The sequence below is a fragment of the Chaetodon trifascialis genome, chromosome 5 (genome assembly GCF_039877785.1).
Source record: "Chaetodon trifascialis isolate fChaTrf1 chromosome 5, fChaTrf1.hap1, whole genome shotgun sequence".
NCBI classification, from domain to species: domain Eukaryota; kingdom Metazoa; phylum Chordata; class Actinopteri; order Chaetodontiformes; family Chaetodontidae; genus Chaetodon; species Chaetodon trifascialis.
Genome location: NC_092060.1, coordinates 26,812,805 through 26,833,643, shown reverse-complemented (window position 1 = coordinate 26,833,643; position 20,839 = coordinate 26,812,805). Strand labels below are relative to the sequence as shown.

General features: G+C 43.3%; 2 protein-coding genes across 3 annotated transcripts; one reads left to right on the top strand and one right to left on the bottom strand.

Annotated features, from left to right (window-relative positions):
- The first annotated feature begins 249 nt into the window (after positions 1–249).
- pcgf1 (polycomb group ring finger 1) lies at positions 250–7,010 on the top strand. 2 transcript variants are annotated; one of them, XM_070962701.1, is made up of 9 exons: positions 250–359; positions 1,367–1,472; positions 1,619–1,771; positions 1,972–2,043; positions 2,665–2,770; positions 2,897–2,939; positions 5,301–5,387; positions 6,401–6,481; positions 6,834–7,010. In XM_070962701.1, the coding sequence occupies exons 1-9, from the start codon at positions 273–275 to the stop codon at positions 6,882–6,884; spliced, it is 786 nt and encodes a 261-aa protein (XP_070818802.1). In that variant the 5' UTR covers positions 250–272; the 3' UTR covers positions 6,885–7,010. The 2 variants fall into 2 exon arrangements, with proteins under 2 accessions (XP_070818802.1, XP_070818803.1); XM_070962702.1 differs by having other exon boundaries at positions 281–359; positions 5,304–5,387; positions 6,834–6,953.
- Positions 7,011–13,329: 6,319 nt separating this feature from the next.
- lbx2 (ladybird homeobox 2) lies at positions 13,330–14,866 on the bottom strand. The gene is made up of 2 exons (XM_070963259.1): positions 14,542–14,866; positions 13,330–13,793 (listed from the first exon to the last, which is right to left on the bottom strand). The coding sequence occupies exons 1-2, from the start codon at positions 14,864–14,866 to the stop codon at positions 13,330–13,332; spliced, it is 789 nt and encodes a 262-aa protein (XP_070819360.1).
- Positions 14,867–20,839: the final 5,973 nt, after the last annotated feature.

Genomic DNA, 20,839 nt, shown 5'->3' with positions numbered 1-20,839 from the left:
TTGCAAACTGTGCAGCAGCTTTAGTTTGCTTTTAGAAAAACACTCTGTAATAAAGTCCAGTAAATCTGTAGGCCTGCATTAAACTGGCGAGACTTTTAACATTTGAAAAAGTGATTTCTTTTTTGTAGTTGGCGCGGTGACTTCTTACTCAACTTTTTTATTTATTTATTTATTTATTTATTTATTTATTTATTTATCGCAGTTACCCGCCTCCTTCAGCGTGCAGAAAATGCCACTTCCGGTTTACCCGGAAGTAAGCATAATTTCCAAAGATGGCGGAGCAAGGTCCGATGGCCATAGCGATGCGGCTACGAAATCAGCTACAGTCCGTCTACAAACTGGACCCGCTGAGGAACGAGGTGAGTGGCCGTGTTGTTCGAGCTCGCTTGTACCGCAGTGGGAGCGGACGGGCAGTCAAACTGAGCTACGGACGAGTTAAACGCACGCATTGACGGGAGATCGTTGTCGTCTCCGCGGCGCTGATGGAGAGGAGACGGAGCGAGCAACGCTGAAGCGCTGCGAAGCGAGCCGCGTGTGAGCATGCGTGGACGGTGGGAGTCCACCCGTGTTGTTCTGCCTCAACAGTGGAGTAGCGTGTGGAAATCCCACCAACGGACTGTTTTCGCTCGCTTTCGGCCACGCGTTCAGCGGTATTCGTCAGTTTCACCGAGAGTTTACTTGTAGTTGAAGCGGCGTGTGAGTGAAGTGGGACGGTAACGGCCGCCGGACTCCGCGCGTTCGCTCTCGGCTGTCGGATAATGAAGTAACTGCGGTGTGTTTCTGCCGGCCGTGGGCTCGTGTTTGACGGAAGCACAGCTCGCTGTTATCGCGCTTACATTTGTTTGTGCGCTACGTTTGTCTCAACCGTTCCCATCAGTCCAAAAACAGATTTGACCCCCACCCCCCCATTGCCCGACCCGCTTTTCTGTCAGAAGTCCCTTCACATTTAGCTTTTTTAGTGTGATGAATTGACCTCCTGATAGGAAAACTCACCGTTTTTCTTTCCTTTTGGACACAAAGGTCAAAGGTCAGAGTCAGCTGTCTGGTCTAAATGCAGAAGAGTTGGAGAAAACAGTTTCATTTCTCCATTCAAGCAGTTTTGGGGGGGGGGGGGGGGGGTCAGCGTCAGCTGTGGTCTGCTTGGAGCTCAGTCAGAGGACTGAAGTTTGCGATGAAGGCTGAACTCCTGGATCCTCGGTGCAGTGTGATGCTCATTATGAGCACTCATGGGTTAAAACTCAGTGATTTTTAATATAATCAGTCGAAAGCTTGACCGTGCTCATGAATCTTTGTTTGTGTAATAAATAAATAGACGTTTGAGCCACATTTGAAAGCTTTTAAAACACCTTTTTGTTCGTCCCAACAGGAGGAGGTCAAGCTGAAGATCAAGGACCTGAACGAACACATCGTCTGCTACCTTTGTGCGGGTTACTTCATAGATGCCACAACAATTACAGAGTGCTTGCACACCTGTGAGTTTAACCCGAGCTGGAAGTGACAGTCTGTCCTTGTGTTAGTGAATTGTAAAAGTCTGTCTTTCACCTCACTGGAACAGGCTAATGTTTCAGGAAGCTGTCACAATGACACTGAAACGTCTTTGTTTCCTTCTTCTCTGCAGTCTGTAAAAGTTGTATTGTGAAATACCTGCAAACGAGCAAGTATTGTCCAATGTGCAACATCAAAATCCACGAAACGCAGCCTTTACTCAACCTCAAACTGGATCGAGTGATGCAGGACATTGTCTACAAACTGGTGCCTGGACTACAAGAAAGTAAGAAACGCTGCTGTCTGTCTGTGTGACGAACACCTGTGACCTAAAGTCCTCAATATTTAGAGTTTGGCATTAGTGGACTCTGTTTTACTCAAAATAAATGATGCCTCTGTGGACAGGTTTATTATCATCTGTGTTTGAAAATCAATTTCTGCTGTTTCTGTCATATTTATCTAATATCCACATTCATGTTTGAACAGGTGAAGACAAAAGAATAAAGGAATTTTATCAGTCGCGTGGATTAGAGAGAGTCATCCAACCGGCTGGAGACGGTAAGGCTTCAATTTAATATCGTTTGTTTGTGATGAGACTGACGAGGGGACCAGACCAGCCTGTGGGGCGTCTCTGGTGCTCCACGCTGTTTGCTGTGGTGTCACTGCACAGCACTGCTCAGAGGTCACATGACTGTAAACCACAGTTTGTGCAAGTAAAACGGTCATAAACCAAGAAACCTTTGAAAGGAGCATTACTACAGCAGATATTAATGCTGTGTGCAACACATGAAATTAAACGTGAAGTACAGAATGACACTGAGGATGAAAGCGGGGCTGAGCTCCACAGGATCTTCCTTCCGTGAAGCGGCTGCAGGCTGAGTCACTGTTTGTTTTTTAGATGGCGAGAGAGTGTAAAACAGCTGTTTGTGTATGTTAATGACGCAGATTGTGAACTTTAGTATCGCTCTGCTGATGCTAACTTGTGCACTGTTTTGCCATGCAGGTACTGTTTTCTGCACTGAGTTGATTCCTGAATGGTTGTTTGTTAGGAAGCGACCTGACAGACTTAAACTGCATCTCTCGTCAGTTTGCAGCTGGTTGCAGTTCTGCAACAACCTAGTCAGCGACTGTGTGCTTTGATGTGTAAGTTTAAAACCTCTTTCTTCCTTTTTCCTCTAGACGCTGTACCCGATGCTGCAGGTTTACCGTACACAAGCTTCGACCATTCGAAAGCCCACTTCTACAGATACGATGAGCAGGTTTCGCTGTGTTTAGAAAGGCTAAGGTGAGCTCGAGTCTGCGTCTAACAGCGCATTTGTGCCTGTTTCTCTTATCGTACAATCCTTGTGAGATGAGACTGGTAGAATATGAACGTGTCAGACTTTTAAAACAGTCTCTTTTGTCTTTACAGTTCATCGCTTGCTGGAAAAGATAAGACGAAACTTACTCTTCAGGTGAGTCACGTATACCAACGAGTGATCTCAGATTTATTTAGCGTTGTGTTAAAGTCTGTGTACTCGGTGAAAAGTTGGACTGGTTATGGATGCTTTCAGAGCGACTCGGCTCACAGGTTTGAGCAGCCGTGCAAAACGTGTCTCCAGGCCACATTTTTGAAGCCTTAACAAGTAATTTTCTGCCCTTAACTGCTAAGCAAATACATGGCACAATGACATCTGCAGCAACAGCAGAATTCAGCACTCAGAGCTGGTTACTCTGGCTGCCTCGTGCTCACAGAGAGACAGGGATAAGTATGACAAGGATACCAGTGAGGCATATAATCATTCTTTATTTCACCACCAAACCAAAACGGCTAATTTCTCAGTAATTGGAGCCGTTCTAATTGTTTGAGAAAGAGTTGTGGTGTTTTCGACCAGCAGCTCTTTAGACTAAATGGCCAAGACGTTGACTCAGTGTTTGTGGTGATTAGTGCTGACTTGTCGGACTCAAGAGGAGCAGAAAATTGTATTTATGTCCAACAGCTGCCTTGTAGCCATTGTTTTAAATTGACCAGGGCACCAGACGGTTAAGACACTGCCAGACAGTTTGTAGATTAGCAGACAGACACTCGCCTGTGAGTGTCTAAACTTTCAGAACTCTGTTCCTTTGTGGCAAATGTGACATAAAAGAACAATGGAGACAGACAGAAAAATGTTGCTGCTTGGTAACAGTAGCATACCGTAAAAGAACAGCTAATCATCAATTATCCCATTAGTTTCCTGTCCCGTGCTATGTTCAGTCTTACAGTGTTTCCTCGTGCCTATTCACACACATTTACATGCTGGCAATTTAAATGTGTGTTTGAAACGTGCTTGCTAACCAATTTCAAACCCGCTAAACTGAAAAAAATGCCTACCTTGTCAGTTATTACAGGGGGTTTTTCCTCATGTGGCCGGATCCCCTTGACAGGCCCATTTGTCGGGGGACGTGTGTGTAACGGGGGACGTGGGGTTGCATAATGTCCAGATTGGATTCAGTCAAGACGTGAACAAAGATCAGTGTGGGAGTAATTTAACTAATGGGCTCAGGATGTGTCAAACTCCGCTGTGCTCATTATCCACGCGGTCCAGCCAACATCGCTTCACATGCTGCAAAGACCGCGCTCGGCCAGCAGAGGGCGCCCTTGTTCAGCAGACGCCTGTGTAGCGTTCCAAACAAGATTTCAGATTTTACTGTTTGAAGTATGTTTTTGCTATAGCAGATTTTTCAACAGGTTAAACCAGCAGCAGCAGTCAGTTCCTGTCTTTCCAGAGCAGGCACACTTGATGATGCATGCATGATCTGCATGTCACATCCAAACAGACCAGGTCCAGACCAGGCTTTGCTCTCTTGGACCTTTTAATCTGGTTTTAAAGAGGAGAATATTCTGAATGTTAGATGTCACACAGCATGTGAGTGAGGAGTTTGAGTGAAGCGATTAGGTGACTGTTCATGCGCTGGGGCATCATCATCATCATCCACCTATGTCCTCTTTGACCACTACGCGAAATGAAAATGTTGTTTATTGTTGTGTCTAATGTTACCTTCTGTAATGGGAGCACGTGGCTTCATTGGTTCCATTCCTGGCTCCTGAAATGCAGTTGTACTGTGTTTCAGTCTAACCCCTTTGTGAACTTATAAAATCTAGAACCGCGCCTATTAAAAATGAAAAAGCCGGTCACCCCGCTGGGGTTATGTTCGTCCACGTCCTTGCTGTGTTGACCTTTGTCACATGCTGCTCTGTCTCCTCTGCGCGTCCATTAGACTCCACTGTTTTTACTGAGCCGGACATTCAGCAAAATCATTTTCTGCTTCGACTTTTAAAGAAATACTGTCTCACGCCATGTTCAGGGGAAAAGGGAAGTTTAGCGCTGTGGCTGAAGAGCGGGCAGTAAGTCAGCGGGGGCCGGAAAACGTGCAGCAGTAAGCTGTGTTTCTCTTCACTGTAAATCTGATTGTAACAGGAGCGCGCCACACCCCGTCGGTCCACTGCTGCTTGATTGTTAGTGGACGTTTCCAGTGCTGGAAATGTGTTTTGCCACCTTTTGTTACAGAAGAACATGTTGCAGTTTGTGCTGCTGAACACTGGCTCGAGTATGAAGAGATGAGATATTTAATTCTAATGAATAGTGATGTGTTTCCAGAGTGCAGTTGCTTGTTGAATGCTGGAGTGAAGCAGGAATCTTAACCTGCAGCATGAACGAGAAATCTCCCTAACTTGCTCCTCTTGGTGTCAAGACTTGGAGACGTGAACCCAAATGCACCGCTGACATGATTTATTACCTTCTGGACTTCGACGTGTCGTTTTACGCTGTGTCCGTTTGACCTTGTCTCTGCAGCAGAAGTTCGTCCGCTGTTCTGTCCGAGCGGAGGTGAGACACCTACGGAAAGTGCTATGTCACCGGCTCAACGTGGAGAAACACCAGGTGAGTCATCGTCAGCACTGACGCGATAGAGGAAGACGTTACGGTGTTCGTGACATTACGTGAAAGATTTGTTAATACTCATTTGTCCCGTGCTAACGAGGACAGATGTGTGAAATGCTAATTGAGCAGCATTCTGTGCTCTCTTCAAAAGACAACTGTGTCTGCTGTGAGGGAACGTGGAAGAAAAAGATTCAGTTTCCAATAATCATCCTTTCCTTCTTACTTCATGCAGGACATACTTCGTTCACATCCGAACAAACTTGTGACATTCAAGGCTTCTTTGTCATTTACTTGGCTTTTATTTGGGCCTTATTTGATAAGATTTTGCAAATAATATGGATGTTTGAAATGAAATGTCAACTCCTCACTGTTCAGTCAGACTCAAACTGTTCAATGGAAACCAATTTTGATTGGTCAGCAGATGTTTGATGCAGAGGATACAGTCTATTAAGCATAGCTAAGCTGTAGCTAACCGTAGCATCATTGCTTCTGCTGCTACATAACCAGCATGGAGGTTGGCTTAAACTGACAACGTACAGAAATGGGTGAAATTTGGAAGATGGCCGACCTTTTGGTACTCGGCCAAGTGCCGATCGTACACTCTGAGCCAATATTACGTGTTACTACGTGCACAGACGTGGCTCAAATTCAAACAAACAATCAATGAAAGCATTGTGTTAGCCTTGATTTTGTGATTTTAATTCCTCTTGTCGTCAAATTTCCCTTAAAATCACGACAGTCTGACCCTCTGAAAGGCCGTGTGTTCCTCGTTACTACATTTCCTTTGACTTGCTCTGTCAGATCGTTTGGCTTAAATCTTCCATAAAACTGTGATTTAGCAACACTGAACAAACATATTAGAGTTCCTGATGGCGACGGCGTCCCAAGACACATTTTAGAAAAAAAAAAGTGTTTCTGCTTCCTTCTATCTTTTTATTAACAGCATACAGTTTCGCATATAGAAATAGTCGCAGATGTTCCCCCTCACATCTGTCTGTGTGGTCTCCCGATAGGTCCAGATGTTGTTCAATAACGAGTCTCTGCCTGATCACATGACCATGAAGCGGTTATGGCTCTCACACTGGTTTGGCAAGGTACGGTACAGCTTCTGTTAACTAACACCCACAAATGTCATCCACCCCCGCACACGCCGACACAGCAGTACTGACGTTTGTTAGGAAGTTAAGATAAAGTTCACTGAAAATGCGTAACGTGATTACGGTTTCACTTGAAGCTTTGAAGAACAAAATCATTGAATTCACATTCATATAACTTCACATGAAACACTTTCAGTTTTCTGGACATGTGACCAGATTGTTGTTCAATGTTAGTTTGACACATAATGAAAAATGAATCAGTCTGAGCTTCAGCTTTTATTTATTACATGTTAATAGAAATAAACCTCACCTCAAATGTCCCCCCCCCCCACATTTTTCTCCCCTGTAGGCCCAACCGTTAGTCCTTCACTACACCATCAAGGACAAAAGGACCAGATAGGACTTGTCCCCCCTCCCCGAGGACAGCTGTACATATTTTGTACAATACATATTCTATTTTAATAGTGTTTGTGTACATATACTTATTTTCCTTGTTTTGTATTTTTGAAAATAAATTTAAAATGTGAAAAATAACGCTGTGTATGACTTGCTTACAGCACGGCATGCTTTCAGCTGCGTGCAGATACAGGAAAGCCTCAAACACACACAGCGTGTGCGTCACATGACACTCCTGGACGCGTTTTGAATATGAACAGAAGTTGAATGCATTTTTACTTGTTGCAGTTTTATTCTATTTTAACTTAATTTTTAATACCTAACAGTATATTAACTTTGGATCTCTTTGGTGTCAGTAAGTGTGATTCATGATGCAGCAGCTTTCTTTGTAAAGCTGACCTACAGTCAGTTATTAGCATCTTACAGCTTTGTGAGGTTTATAGGTTTTATAAAGGTGCTGCCGACACGCGCGCACACACACACACACACACACACACACACACACACACACACACACACACTCTGGGGAGAGTAGAGAGACATCCGACAATATGAAAACAACAAATCTGACCACGGGGCCTAACGGCAGCGACACCGCTTGCTTTCTGCCCTTTTTTCTTGTCTTACCGTTTCACTGCTTTGAATCTCACGTCACAGAACGCGCAAACAAACCCTGCTCGTCCCGCTGAAGTCGGTCTGTATGAGACGCGCTCCTGGCCTGCGTTCCTGTGGATCGGTCTGTACCGGCTTCAAGCGTCTGCACAGTGCATTTTCCCCAAATCTTTACAAAACTGCTCAATCTCTGTCAGGTTTCATCGGGGCCGTGCGTGAACAGTAACTTTAACGTCCCGCCGCAGATTCGGGACTCGTCTTGGCCGGCCATTGTTATTCTGAAGCCATCCCGTGTCGCTTTGCCTTCATGTTTGGAGTTATTGTCCTACTGACAAATAAATCATCTCCCATGTTGCAGTTCTTTTGCAGACTGCAGCAGGTTTTCCTGTCGGATTTTTCTGTTTTTCTGCTCTTGATTTTGGTTTCTACATTCCCCGGCCCTCTGGGGCCCGTTATAGAGAAAAGCTCCACAGAAAGATGCTGCCACTTCCAGCCTTTTTCGCTATATAGCATGTGTTTCTGGTGATGGCGCAGCGTTTTGATCAGGCCAAACACTGTGAGTAATAAGACGGTCATAAAGGTCACTTCTCAGCGCTCCACAGAATCTTCCTCCTCTGTCTCCTGCAGGCCGTCTGGCAAACTCTATGGCGTCAGATCGTGAGTCTTTTCAACAGCCATGAAGCTGTGACTGATGAATCTCAGCAGCAGTATTTTTATGTGCCTCCTCTCTCGGCCATGTAGCTCGTAGCTCCCTCAGTGTCCACATAGATCTCTTGGTGGCCTCCTTCACGAGCGCTCTTCTCTCACAAACAGCCGGCTCGAGGCTAATTCACAGCTCCACCATGTTTTTCCATGTTTAGAATCGACTCATCTGAGTGATAATGGGAGTAAATAAAAGCTTAATTCAGCTCATTGTATAACCTCTGAAATTGCACTAGTGATGATGTGGGCTCAGTCAAAGCAAGGTGAGCGAACAGTGAAGCTGTTAATTAGTTTGTGTTTTTATATTTGCTCTCCTTTAAATCAAATCCTTTATTATTTACATATTCAAGGCATTTTTTTGTTCTAACGTGCAAATAATAATAATAATAATAATAATAATCTGCTGTGATTCAGTATTGAAATAATAATTACCTCCAGGTCCACCCTTCCCCAGCTGTGGGAAGCATTATGGCTTCAACCTGAACATTGTGGATTTTTTGTTGACTTAAAGTGGAGCTTAAATGATTTATTACTGCATTTCCATCAAGAGACAAAGGGAACGGTCAAAGATGATGCAGCACAGGCTGAGGTATCCTGACTTTTCCTCTCTAGCATGAGCCAAGCTTAAAAAATGCTGGTACCTACATTTCCAATAATGCAACCCAATAGCAGTATCCATCAGACCGTGCATGCCTGAACAACGGCCACGACCTTCAAACTCCACACCCAGTTTGTAAGGCAGGTTTTCTCTTAGAAATTTGTACGTCTGCAAGCCCAATTAGGGCTAACTCTCATCAGGCTTATGTTTTATGGACTCCCTCCGCAGCCTCAGAAGACATTACACAACTGTTTCGACAGGAGCTGCAGCTCTCCTCCTGCACAGTCAGCTCAGCTACATGTGTAAAACCAGCAGAGTGAGTGCTCCTTTAAGAACATAGCTGCCATCCCAAAATTTAAGAGCATCTGAAGCCAACTGGCATTCCACCTCCTCTTTTGAATGTTTATGTGACACGCTAACTCCGGTGATACTTTTTATTGCATGTTTTAGAGGCTTGCAGAGAAAACCGTATGAAAAGGTTTGGTGGATTGCTGCCGTCTGCGCTGGGAAGCTCGGAAAGGAGCGCTGCTTTAGTCCAAGACGTCACTCAAAGCAAAAACTTGTCCGTCCAGACCCTCTTTATCCTTGCAGAATGCCGCTGCCCCTCTGTGACCGGCCCCGCTTCGAGCTGAGGACAGTCCTCCCAGATGAGCACTAGGTGGCACACTCGGTGCTTCTCAGACATCAGAGGCGGGAGGCTTTGATGTGTGTGAGCTTGTCCAGAATGAAAAGACTCTGATAACCTGACACGGGCTGATAATATATACAAGCCTTGTATCGTATTCTGTCTCTAGTAGACTGCAGCAGCCACAACATTTCAGCAGCACTTTACTAAGTTGCACTCGCAGCATCTTGAATATGCTGTTGAGAATTTGCTCTTACGTACAAAATGACAGTAAATGAGCTTAATGAATTTTTAACGCTGGGATAACGTTGTGTGGGTTAAGCAGCTGGTTTGTGTTTTTATTTCGCTGCTTTACAAAGACAAATCGGTGTTGGGTGTTTATGTGTCTTAAAGGTCAAAGGCTACAAATGGAGTTTAGATTTCATATGAAAGAAGACCATGTGTTCAACAAGGGCAGGACAGTTTTCCATTTTACCGCAGAGGTCAGGAACCTGGAATAAGGCCGCGGGGGACGAAACACTTGCCAGATCTTCCTATAACTGAAGGAGAGATGCCATAAAGACGCCTTTAAAGGACATTTGGGGCTGAAATTTTGAAAGTCTTATTTTCCAAAAAAAACAATTCCTGCTCTGTCTGAAGAGACAGTGTTTTAATGTTTCCAATAACCATCACAACATCCTGAAGTTAATTTGAACCTTTCGCTGCTCCAAATCAGGCCCCGGTGGCCATGTTTTTAAATGAGGAATAAAATGAACTCACTGGAAACCTGCACACCAGTCAGCAGCATGACATACACACAAGCACACACACACACACACACGCACACACACACACACACACACACACACACACACACACACACACACACACACACACACACACATGCATATTATAGGTTTCCCCCAGCCACCGTTAGAAACCCTGATCAAGTCCCTCCAGGGCACCCATATGTAGAAAAAACAATAATCCCCTAAAGCTGTGACCTTTAGGCCAAAATGGAGAATTTCAGGCTCCTGTCGGACAGCTCGGTTAGATTGCATCTCACACCTCTGGGCTTTTAATTTCTCTGATCATAATACAGAGGAAACATGTACATCTAAATGTGCCCCCCAACAAAGGACTGAGCCACTGACTGCCTGTGTGTTTCATTCACTCGTGTCACTGAAAACTCCATCTGAGTTCAGCATTTTAAGAAGAGAAGAGTCAAAACTGAGGTGGTGAAATGTGGTGGATCTATTATTGCTACTGTAACTAAATGTGGTACATGTGAAATAGCAGTAATAATTACAACCACGTTTTAATGGTGAAATTGTAAGTGGTAAAGCTGTTACACATCCTTCAGTTTTAAATTTCAAAATAAAAGAATAAAATAAAACACAAGCACCTCGAGGGATATTATGGGAATGTCATTGAGATAAAGGAATAACAGTAAAATTTATAGTGAAATACTTATAAAGCCAGAAGGCCCCAAACAGTGATATTCTTCTGGTGTATCTTTCTATAAATAAGACGCTACAGTTGTATCAGGACCTTTAAGGCAGCGTTTGTCCCCTGACTTTTATTTAAAGCTCCATCCTGCGCCTTGTTCCTGCTGCCGGTCCAGAGAGGCTCCACAATAAAAGGCCTACTTGACTTTTCAACCTGCGCGATTCCAGCCGATTACTCCTATTGTGTACGCCAGCCTGCTCTGCTCCTCTGCCCCCCCCCCCCCCCCCCCCCCCCCCCAAAAAAAGAAGAAAAAAAAATCCGTCCTAACAAGCCTTTTGGTTTGCTTTTAGTCCCAACTTCTCACATTGTCTTATTTTAATTTTTATTTTCAGGTGGCAGTGAGGTGCCCTTTCCATCGCGTTTTGCTCACAAAACAATAAATTGTAAAGCAGCTTGTGCCAAGAAAATGATTTTAAGTCCAACTAAGTGATAGATTAATAAACTAACTTAATTTAGATGTAACTGTCAGTATTTGGTTAAAAGAGGAGACCCCACAAAGCCTAACTTGCTGATTTGATTTTTGAAATCTGGATTTAAAAATAAATATCAGTCTAGAAGCTGAAACTGCTTGATCCTCTCAAATAACCACAAAATACATTGCTGATAGAGGTTTAACAATTGTCAGATAATAAAAATGAAGAATGAAAAGGATCAGGGAGTAAAATGACATTGGCTTGATGACATACATTTTGCGGGTTTGTGCAATAAAATAAAAATAAATCTCGCAGATCGGTGTTGTTGAACGCTGGTGAAGCAGTATTGCTCGTTTTAGATAAGTATTTTATGACTAAATAGCTACGATAACACACTCCTCCCCACCCTCACACACACACACACACACACACACACACACACACACACACACACACACACACACACACACACACACACACACACACACACACACACACACACACACACACTAAACTCTTCATCCGCTTAACAAAACTGTTGCAAATGGTCAGCCAGCAGCAGCACGTCGCATCTCCACTGCCTCCCATTGAGGTTTATTCATTAGGACCCCCACACTAACACATTTGCTATTCATGGGAGCCTTTTTTTCCTCCCTCTTTCCAAACAAACCCGAGTCAGGAGTGGCAGATGCGTGCCATTATTGCCCACGGCTCGCTGGAAGCTGTTTTATGTGAAGCAAAGGCGGGTTAACCTAATCAATCATGTCGACCAGTTGTGTTAAAGACGATTCATAGAAGGAGGAAGAAAACATATGGCGCAGGGGTGGGAGCAAGCTTTTCTTAACACCGCGGCCAGACCGGGACCTTCTTGTGACAAGACGCATTCAAAGCCGAGCGAAAGAATGGGAAGAAAGGCGGTGGACGGCTGCTAATTGAAGTCATGCCACTTCAAGGCTGAAAGCAGAGGTCAATTATTCAAAAGGGCCAGTTTTTACCAAGCAGAGCAGACTTTCCTTAACCTCTCAGGACAAATCCCTGTTATTATGTTCTGATGAAAGTCATATGAGTGTGACTTTATCTCACAGAGCAGAGAGCCTGCAGATCTATAGTTTTCTTTTAATATTCTTTGTCCTACTGTCACCTTCTGATGTCTAACTGCCCCTTTGTGTTACATTTCTTCTGCTGGAATCATAATATTCCTTCAGGGACACATTCAGTGTCACCCCTCACATTTTTAATTAGGCTTGCTGCTTTTCTTTCATCATTTGGTGCACAATCACACATCCAGGCTCACCGGAAGCTTCTTGAAATATCATATAACCTTTATTTACATAGATGCTGATTAAATAGAATGTTACAATAAAATTATCGCATAGGATGTTTGGTATATATACAGAACTCAGCGTGTGAAAGACTGCAATCGATGCTAATAGTGATGCCTCCTTTGCGCTGCGATCAGGCCTGCGTGCCTGCAGAAACTCTCTATTCCAACAGAAGAAGTAAATTTTTAGTGAAGGAGGGATGGACTGACACATCGCGCCCGGGCTGTGCATGGAAAACAAAAGGTGAAGGGGGTTCATTTAAATATTTGGCAGATCCCGTTCCTTCAAACAGAAGAATGCGAATAAATGAGCAACGAAAATAATTGCACAACTTTCCAACCCCCCCCCCCCCCTTTTTAAAAACGAGCGTGAAAAATTCAAATGTATACACAATTTTCAGTCTTACAGTACCATAACAGGTCTGTCTGAAAGGAAACCTCATATTCCTCAAATATTGTGGTTAAACTTAAGCGACAGACTTGGAAGGTTTTACAAGTCCGATTAATAAATTAAAATGGAGGGGGGAAAAGAGGAGGAGCAGAAAAAATGTCCTGAAATGTTTTTTTTTTTTTTTTATGTTTATATTCTCCTTTTTTGTCAATATCCGTGCAAAAGTTTGGGAAGGAAAAATGCCCCCTTTTAATATTCTTTTTAGTTGTTGCTTATGAAATTCACAGGCCCCCTGACTGTCAATCGTCCACCTCGATTTCCTCGTCGTCCTCCGAGAATTCATCCGTGGTTTGGTCTCTGGACGAGGAGGGGGACTGTGGGAAGGCCCGGTGTCCTTGGGAGGTCGGAGAGATACTAGGCGACCTGGCCCGGGGCTCCCCGCCCTGAGCCTCCTCAATGTTTTCCATGCTGACGAGCTTCTGCAGGGTCTGTGGGGTGATTTTCTTTAGCGACTCCACGTCCGCTTTCATCTCCTCCAGGTCCCGCTTGAGTTTGGCCCTGCGGTTCTGAAACCAGGTGATGACCTGCGCGTTGGAGAGCCCCAGCTGCTGCGCAATCTGGTCGCGGTCGGCCGGAGAAAGGTACTTCTGGTATAAAAACCTCTTCTCCAGTTCGTAGATCTGGTGGTTCGTGAACGCCGTCCGCGACTTTCTCCTCTTTTTCGACGTCTGCCTCTGTCCGAAAGCGTTCACATGCTCTCGACCTTGGAGGGGTGGGAGAAGAAAACAGACATGAGGAATGAGACGACCGAAATGTCGCTTTCCAGCCAAACTAGAGCAGCAACAGAGGGCACTTCCTAACAGGCCTTTCCCGGTTCACATGCTCGGTTTTCTGTTCTTCTTCAAAATAGTACATTTCTGTCTCTCGATTTCAGCAGCGACGAGACCAATTTCAGAACTTTGCTGCAAACCACTGACATGATCATTTTAAACTGCTGTCAACATTGTCACAAAAATACTTTTGGGGCTTAAGTTACGTGAAATAATTCATCCACATTTGGGGCAAAAACGGGAATTTAATCAAATATTAGAATTATTAGGTTAATTGTTTTTGCCGTGCACCAGAAATTTACACGTCAGTGTGTCATTTGAGTTTATGTCAGTCTGAGTTTTTATCCACATAGCACTGCAGGAAGCAGGCCATCATGGCTGACTTCTGACAGCACACAGTCTGAAGTGTATCAGCCAATATATTAGCCAGTCTCAGTAGTTCACAGATCACATGCATGCACATTTCAGTCAGTGCGTAAATGTATTATTTCCATTTCTTGTATTTTACGCATTCCTATACGGCTGTCGTAGCATTTCCACATTTGAAGTCAAGACAAACCCAGCTAGCAAAGAATCTCAGCTGCGTCTGATTGGTGCGCTCTCCTCCCTTCAAAAACAGTTTAAAAGTTGTTCAATCTCTCTGAAAATTAAAATTGAACATTAAAAACAGTTTGCCTTTACCTTCTGCTGCCTGGATAACGCTGACTTCCAGACCCTTAAATGTTTTGCTGGCCAGCTCCTCCAGTGCGCACAGCGGCGAGGAGGGAGTGGTGATCCCGTTTCTCGCCGAGTTGGAGCCCGTCACTTTCTCCAGCACTCTTGGCGGACAAATACTCGCGACCGACTTCTTTACAGAGGGTTTGTTTAGGATATCCTCAATGCTGAACGGCGTTAAAGGCTTGTTGGAGTTGGCCGGCGGCGGCAGCTGGTCCAAGGGAGCCCGTCTCCTCTCGTCGCCGCTGGACTGCAACACAGAACCTGCCTTCATGTCTTTACTGGAGGTCATCGCAGTCCCGAAGAAACGCTGCTTCCACAAAAAGTTGATTATTTCATTCAAATGGTAGTTTTTAGCGTCCACGAGTGTTTCTTCTGGTGCTCGACGTTCTCGTAGACCCCCTCAATATTTTGACACTCAAAACCGCAATGCCGCAACTTAGCACGCCGGAGAGCCTTCCTCCAAAATAACCATGCTTCGGGCGTAGTTGTAAAGGCGGCCGGACTGTATTCCCCTCAGAGAGTCGCAATTCCTCTGCCAAGCTCCATGTAGATCTTTATGCAGTAACCGACTGGAGGGGGTGAATCCCTGCAAGGGGAAAAAAGCTGTCTCAAGCAGCAAGAAAAAGAAAGCGACTGCTAACGAGTTATTGTTGATTGGGCGAAGTTCAATTAGAGAAACACTATACTACTTGCTGACCCGCTGCTGCGTCTTAAAGGGCCGGACCATAATAACTAATTGGACGTGGGGAATAGGAGGAGTCTGTTGCTGCCGAGGAGAAAGATGCCCTGAAATGTTTATGCATTTGTTTCCCTCTGCTGGTGTATTCTTCTAGAAAGGGAGAGTTGATGGCCATTAGAATACTGCCACCAGCATCTTTGCATGATGGAAAGTTTGGAGGAACACCGAGCCAACAACGGTCTCCAGCCGTGATATTCATTTTGTCATTTTCGTGCGTAATTACGCATAGAGCGTTATGCGTAATATGCGCATTAGTCACTGTGTTGCACGGGAATTTGGCTTAAAATAGCCACAATGAGCACATTTGTGGACCTGATTTTGAAGTCTATTAAAATGTTTTGCCTACAAGTGAACAGAAGCTTTTCAGGTTAACCCATTGTTCAGCAGGACAGGTGATGGATTTTTGATTTTTTTTTTTTCCCTTCTTTGTTCTTTATGGCAGAAGACAGAAAACCTACTTCTAATCTGAACCTAAAATATATAAACAAAAATATGGCATCCAGGGTCATGCTTATTTTTTATATCACTTTGATAAATACCTGGAGATATTAAAAGGGCTTCACCTCTGAGAGTGAAGCCACACATTCTTAAGATATTAAAACAGAAAGACAGAAGAAAGAAAAGACAAAAAATAATTTCATCTCACAGTTGAATTTGTGCATTCTCTTTGTTTATTTTTCTTCCATCATTTTCCTTGGTGTCTCACCCGTGCTTCAATCTGACCCTGCAGGTAAAATCCACAGTTGCAGTGTAATTTAACGCGGTAGCGTGAAACAAGCGGATAATAAAGGTGACGCCGTGCTGTGGCTCAGTCTGAGGACGGAGAATGTGAGTTTTACTGATGGGGGTTTAGGATGTAAAGACAGAAACGGATTAGAGAGACAAAACGGGGACGAGCTGGACGCCGAGGAGAGCAGCAGGTACGTCTGCTCAGAGGCAACACACCTTGTTTTATTTACGGCTTGTCACATCTATCACATTTAGCTGTTGTCACCACTTTATTCGTTTTAATGCGTTTTAGAGATTGGCTTTAACTTGCAGACAGAACGAAATATATATTTTGCAGTTATGAGAAATAGAAAGGAGGATGTTAAAAAAAATGACAGTTTAAAACACCTGAGATGAAAATGCAACACAGCAAATAGGCATTTTTTTCCCCACAAATGGAACAAAGTTTCCTGTTGCTGTAGCAAAAAAATAATATACATGTACCCTACACTGCAGCAGAAGAATTATGATAAATGTGCCAACTGCTGACACAAGCCAGAGGCTGAAGAAAACAAGTGCTGCAGAGTTATGTGTATTTTTCAATACAATCATATAATTCTGATCCATTTGGATAAAACCTGCCGCCCAGGAAGCCACTGCGGAGAGCCTGGTGCCAACAGGAGCATATGGTGACATTGGTTTAGGGACAGAGAAATAAAACAGCAGGAAATTCTATTAGCTGCCTTGGAGGTCCACCCTTTGTGGCTGCTTTGAGTGTGTATTTCTCATTAAAAAGCAGCAAAGAGTCGGTGGGGATAAATTTCTTTCGGGAATTTGGACCGAAACACGCATCGTTGTGATAAAAGCGCAGAAGGCGGAGGAGTCAGGCCGGTCTGAGCACAAATTAATACCACAATGATTTAGCTTGACACGTAGACTCTAATTCAAAATCAGTTTGGAATAAAAGCGGTCGCAGTACAAACTATAATGACCATGGAAGGCTTTTTATTTTTTATTTTTTGTGTGCACATTTTCCACCTTAAGAGAGGAATGATTATTATGAAAAATGAGAATAAAAAAGATATGCTTAACAGAAATAGCAAACATGGATAGATAATATGTCTTTTTTCTTCTTTTTGATGCTTCATCTAATAGAAGGAAAATCATCTTTAAGCTTTGGATTAGATTTGGATCGTTTAATTTCCTTTATCCACACTGTCCCTGCAGGCCTGCATCATCCACACTGGGGTCATGTCTGATTGTGAGAGGGATGAAAAACCTTCTGCTCGTTTTATTTTACTGTTGATTCTATAGATTTGATGTCCAGAGCAATAAAAGTGCCCCTGACACTGTAGACCATCCGGAGCCATGCTGCTGTACATTATTAACCTCAAATTTAGTTGAAGCGTGAATCAGCCCGAAGACCTCCCCACACAGCGGTCCAATGGGCTTTAAGGTCTGAAGTGAAGCAGCGATGGTCACAAAGTTTTTTTTTTTTTTTTTTTCCTCTTTTGGCTTAATTTAAACGTTAATTAGAAGCAGAGCAGCTGACATCATCGATCATCAGCTCTTGAGGGATTTAATTGGATGATTCGCTTCGCTTTTACCTCCTATCAGTACCGGGCTCCTTACTCCAAAAATGCACGCGTTACATGAAGTCACTTTAACAGAATATCATCAGATTTTTCTCTTTGCGAAGAGCAATTTATCAAACAGCGCCACAAGTTCTCCATTTCGCTGTGCCGCGTTTAAAAATCACTGGTCCTCCTCTTTAATCAGGAGGGCAAATGTGCTGCGTTCGTGTCATCCTTGAGCTCGATAAAATGAAAGCAGTGGGAAAAGTCCCACCCCGTAGAGGTCAGTCTTTCTGTCATTAATCACTAAATTAATTCAGAGCGGTCCGCAGCGAATATCAGAGATTACTCTGAGTATCGAATTCAGCCTCCATGGGAGACTCGAAGACGGTGATGACAAACGCAACAACTGCAATAACAATCCTGAAAATGTAATTTGTTACAGCGCTGTAACGCGTTACTGACTGCTGTCCGTGCGCCGCGGCTCAGGTGTGTTTGGGTAAAAAAAACCCTTTTCTTTTTGATGCATTTTTTTAAAAATTTGGACTAGTTGAACATCGTGAGGTACAAAACAAAACCGCAAATAATTGAAAGTATTGCAATCAATATCTGCAGGAGGGCCATGAAAGGTGCACTTACTCCTGCTTATCGCGCATTCTTTCGGGTTTTCATCGATGATTTGTCATTAAAATAAAAACGACTTTCCTCACGACAAAGAGCCAGGCTATAACAATCGTTTAATACACGTTTCATCACAATTCTTAATGGGATATTAAGAAATATATCACATCAAATTATACAGGAAGCAAAATACAATAACCTTCAAGGTCACCGTAGAGCACCACAAATGAACCTCCAAAGCAAGATTTTATATTTCCAGAAATTTGAGACAGAAATCAAGGTCATTATAAACCCAGCACTGATGTCCTCCCGCAGCTTGCTTTAGATGATTTTATGTTTTTATTTTGGATAAAATTACGGTCATTTTATCCCTAAACAAATCAGTGATTTCTGTTGGGGTTAATCATGATTTAGCTCATCTGTGAAGGCCGCACAGGCTGCGTTTTTGTCTGCACTGCTGCTGTAAAGAGGCAGCTCTCACAGCGCAGCGTGTCGCCCTGTATAATGAAACAAAACAGCTGTAAACGCCTCTCAGTATAACATGATACAGAAGAAGGCTGCCCAGGGCGCTATGGGTATGTTTGTTTCCATTCTTAACTGGGCTGTTTCCACTGTAAAAAGGTGAGTGCTGATGATGAGGCTCCACGGCGCTTCTGTTGCATTTATTTTATTTATTTATCTTTTATTTAATTATTACAGCACAATAAGCAAAACGTGCAAATTTCTATGTGCAATGCAGCGAATTAAAAATACATATATATATTTTCGAGTGACAGACAGGTTAAATGCCTATTAATAAAAATAAAACAAATATGAGACTACATAGAGATGATATATGTCGGTAAAATTATCAAAAAGAAAAAATGGATTTACACTTTCTGTTTCTTTATTTTTCTTTACGCGCGTAATGGTCTGAGGGCACGGCATCCTTCACAGCTCTCTCATCCGACTCATCCCACCTGCTCTGTCCTGTGTGTGTGTGTGTGTGTGTGCGTGTGTGCGTGTGTGTGTGTGTGTGCGTGCGCGCGCGCGCGCGCGCGTCTCTATTATCAGGCCAATATCACATTACGATAGCGTCACCGTTTATAATCGTGTCACTCGTGGAGAATGTTCTTCCCGAGCTGTCCTCGAACGCACCGCTACAGCTTTGACTTCGCACCATCGGCGGAGACGCACAGGTGTTCATCCTCACAGCTCTGTTTGGAGATGACGTCAGTGACGTCGTCTGCTCTCATTGGTCATTAGTCTCAGTCCGAGGCATTCCATTACACCATTTATCCCCAGTGTTCTTCTGTCTCAGAGGCTGTCACACTGTGGCCTGTAGTTGGTCCAGAAGCAGGTGTTGTTTGGATTTCTGAGTGTGGAGCAGCAACTGCTGATTGGCAGGATGTTATTGTTTGATCAGTATCAGACTTACATCAAACTAACAGTTTTGCTGCTGCCGATGATATAAATTTTGAGATACATTTCTTTTTAATATTTCATCTTTATTATAACAATAATTATAACAATATTATAACACTCACAAGCTCTGGTGTATTAGTGCACAATTCTTACATCAGCCAAATAACACCAGCAATGTAATATTATCATTTTCATGTGTCTGCTCTTAATTAATCTGTCTTTGTCCATAAATTGTTAGAAAATAGTGGAGGTGCAATTATAAAATCACTCGTTATGTCAGACCAAAGTCAGTCAAAGATGTTCAACTTGTCATTGGGAAAAAGGAAACTTTTTGGTTTTTTAATCGACTGTCAAAATCGTTGCTGAATAATATTCTGTTGATTTACCATTGATTAACTGATCAATCACTTCAGGTCTAAATGACACTCTTGACAGCTGTACTGTCAGAATTGGCTTTAGCGGCCGATTAAGTATGTGTGCACATACAAGGAATCTGAAACATTGCGCTCAGTGTACTTGCAAAAGAAAAGGACATAAAGCTCAACGAGGACAAAAGACAAAAAACCCCACAAAAGACTGAACAAGTAGTCCAAAAAAATAAAGTGAGCAATTAACAATACTTACAAAGAATGATTAGGCAATAAACAACATAAACAATGAAATTTACAACGTGCAGGTATTTGTGTTGACAGTGACAGTGTGTGGTGAACGCACATGTTAAAAACTGGGCATTAGTAGACTGTAAAACAAAATGAAGAGCACTTCAAAATAGGAGCCTGCACACTTAAATCACTTAAGGAACACAACTGTCCCACAATGCAACACACACCAGAACTCAGGAATATTGAGTCATAATTGAGAAAAGAAATGTAAATATAGACAGACTGAGAAAAACATGAATAAGAAACCAGTGATTTTACATGTGGCTGACGTGTCTGCACTCAGCTGCTGTCATTTCTTGTGTGGTACCATCATCAGTGCAGAGTGTGTGAGCTGTTAACAGCTCAATCACAGACACAGTGAACAAGGTGGTGCTGTTTTAGTGAAGGTTGATACAGAAGCAGGGCCGGTGCTTTATGAACTCCACACAGCTGTTTCCATCATATGTGGATGAAGTGAATAAACCGCAGTGCTCAGATTTTATTGTGTTATTCTACCACCGCCGGCTCATCTCCACTGACTGACGCAGACTGAACTGTTTGTATTCTCAGATAAA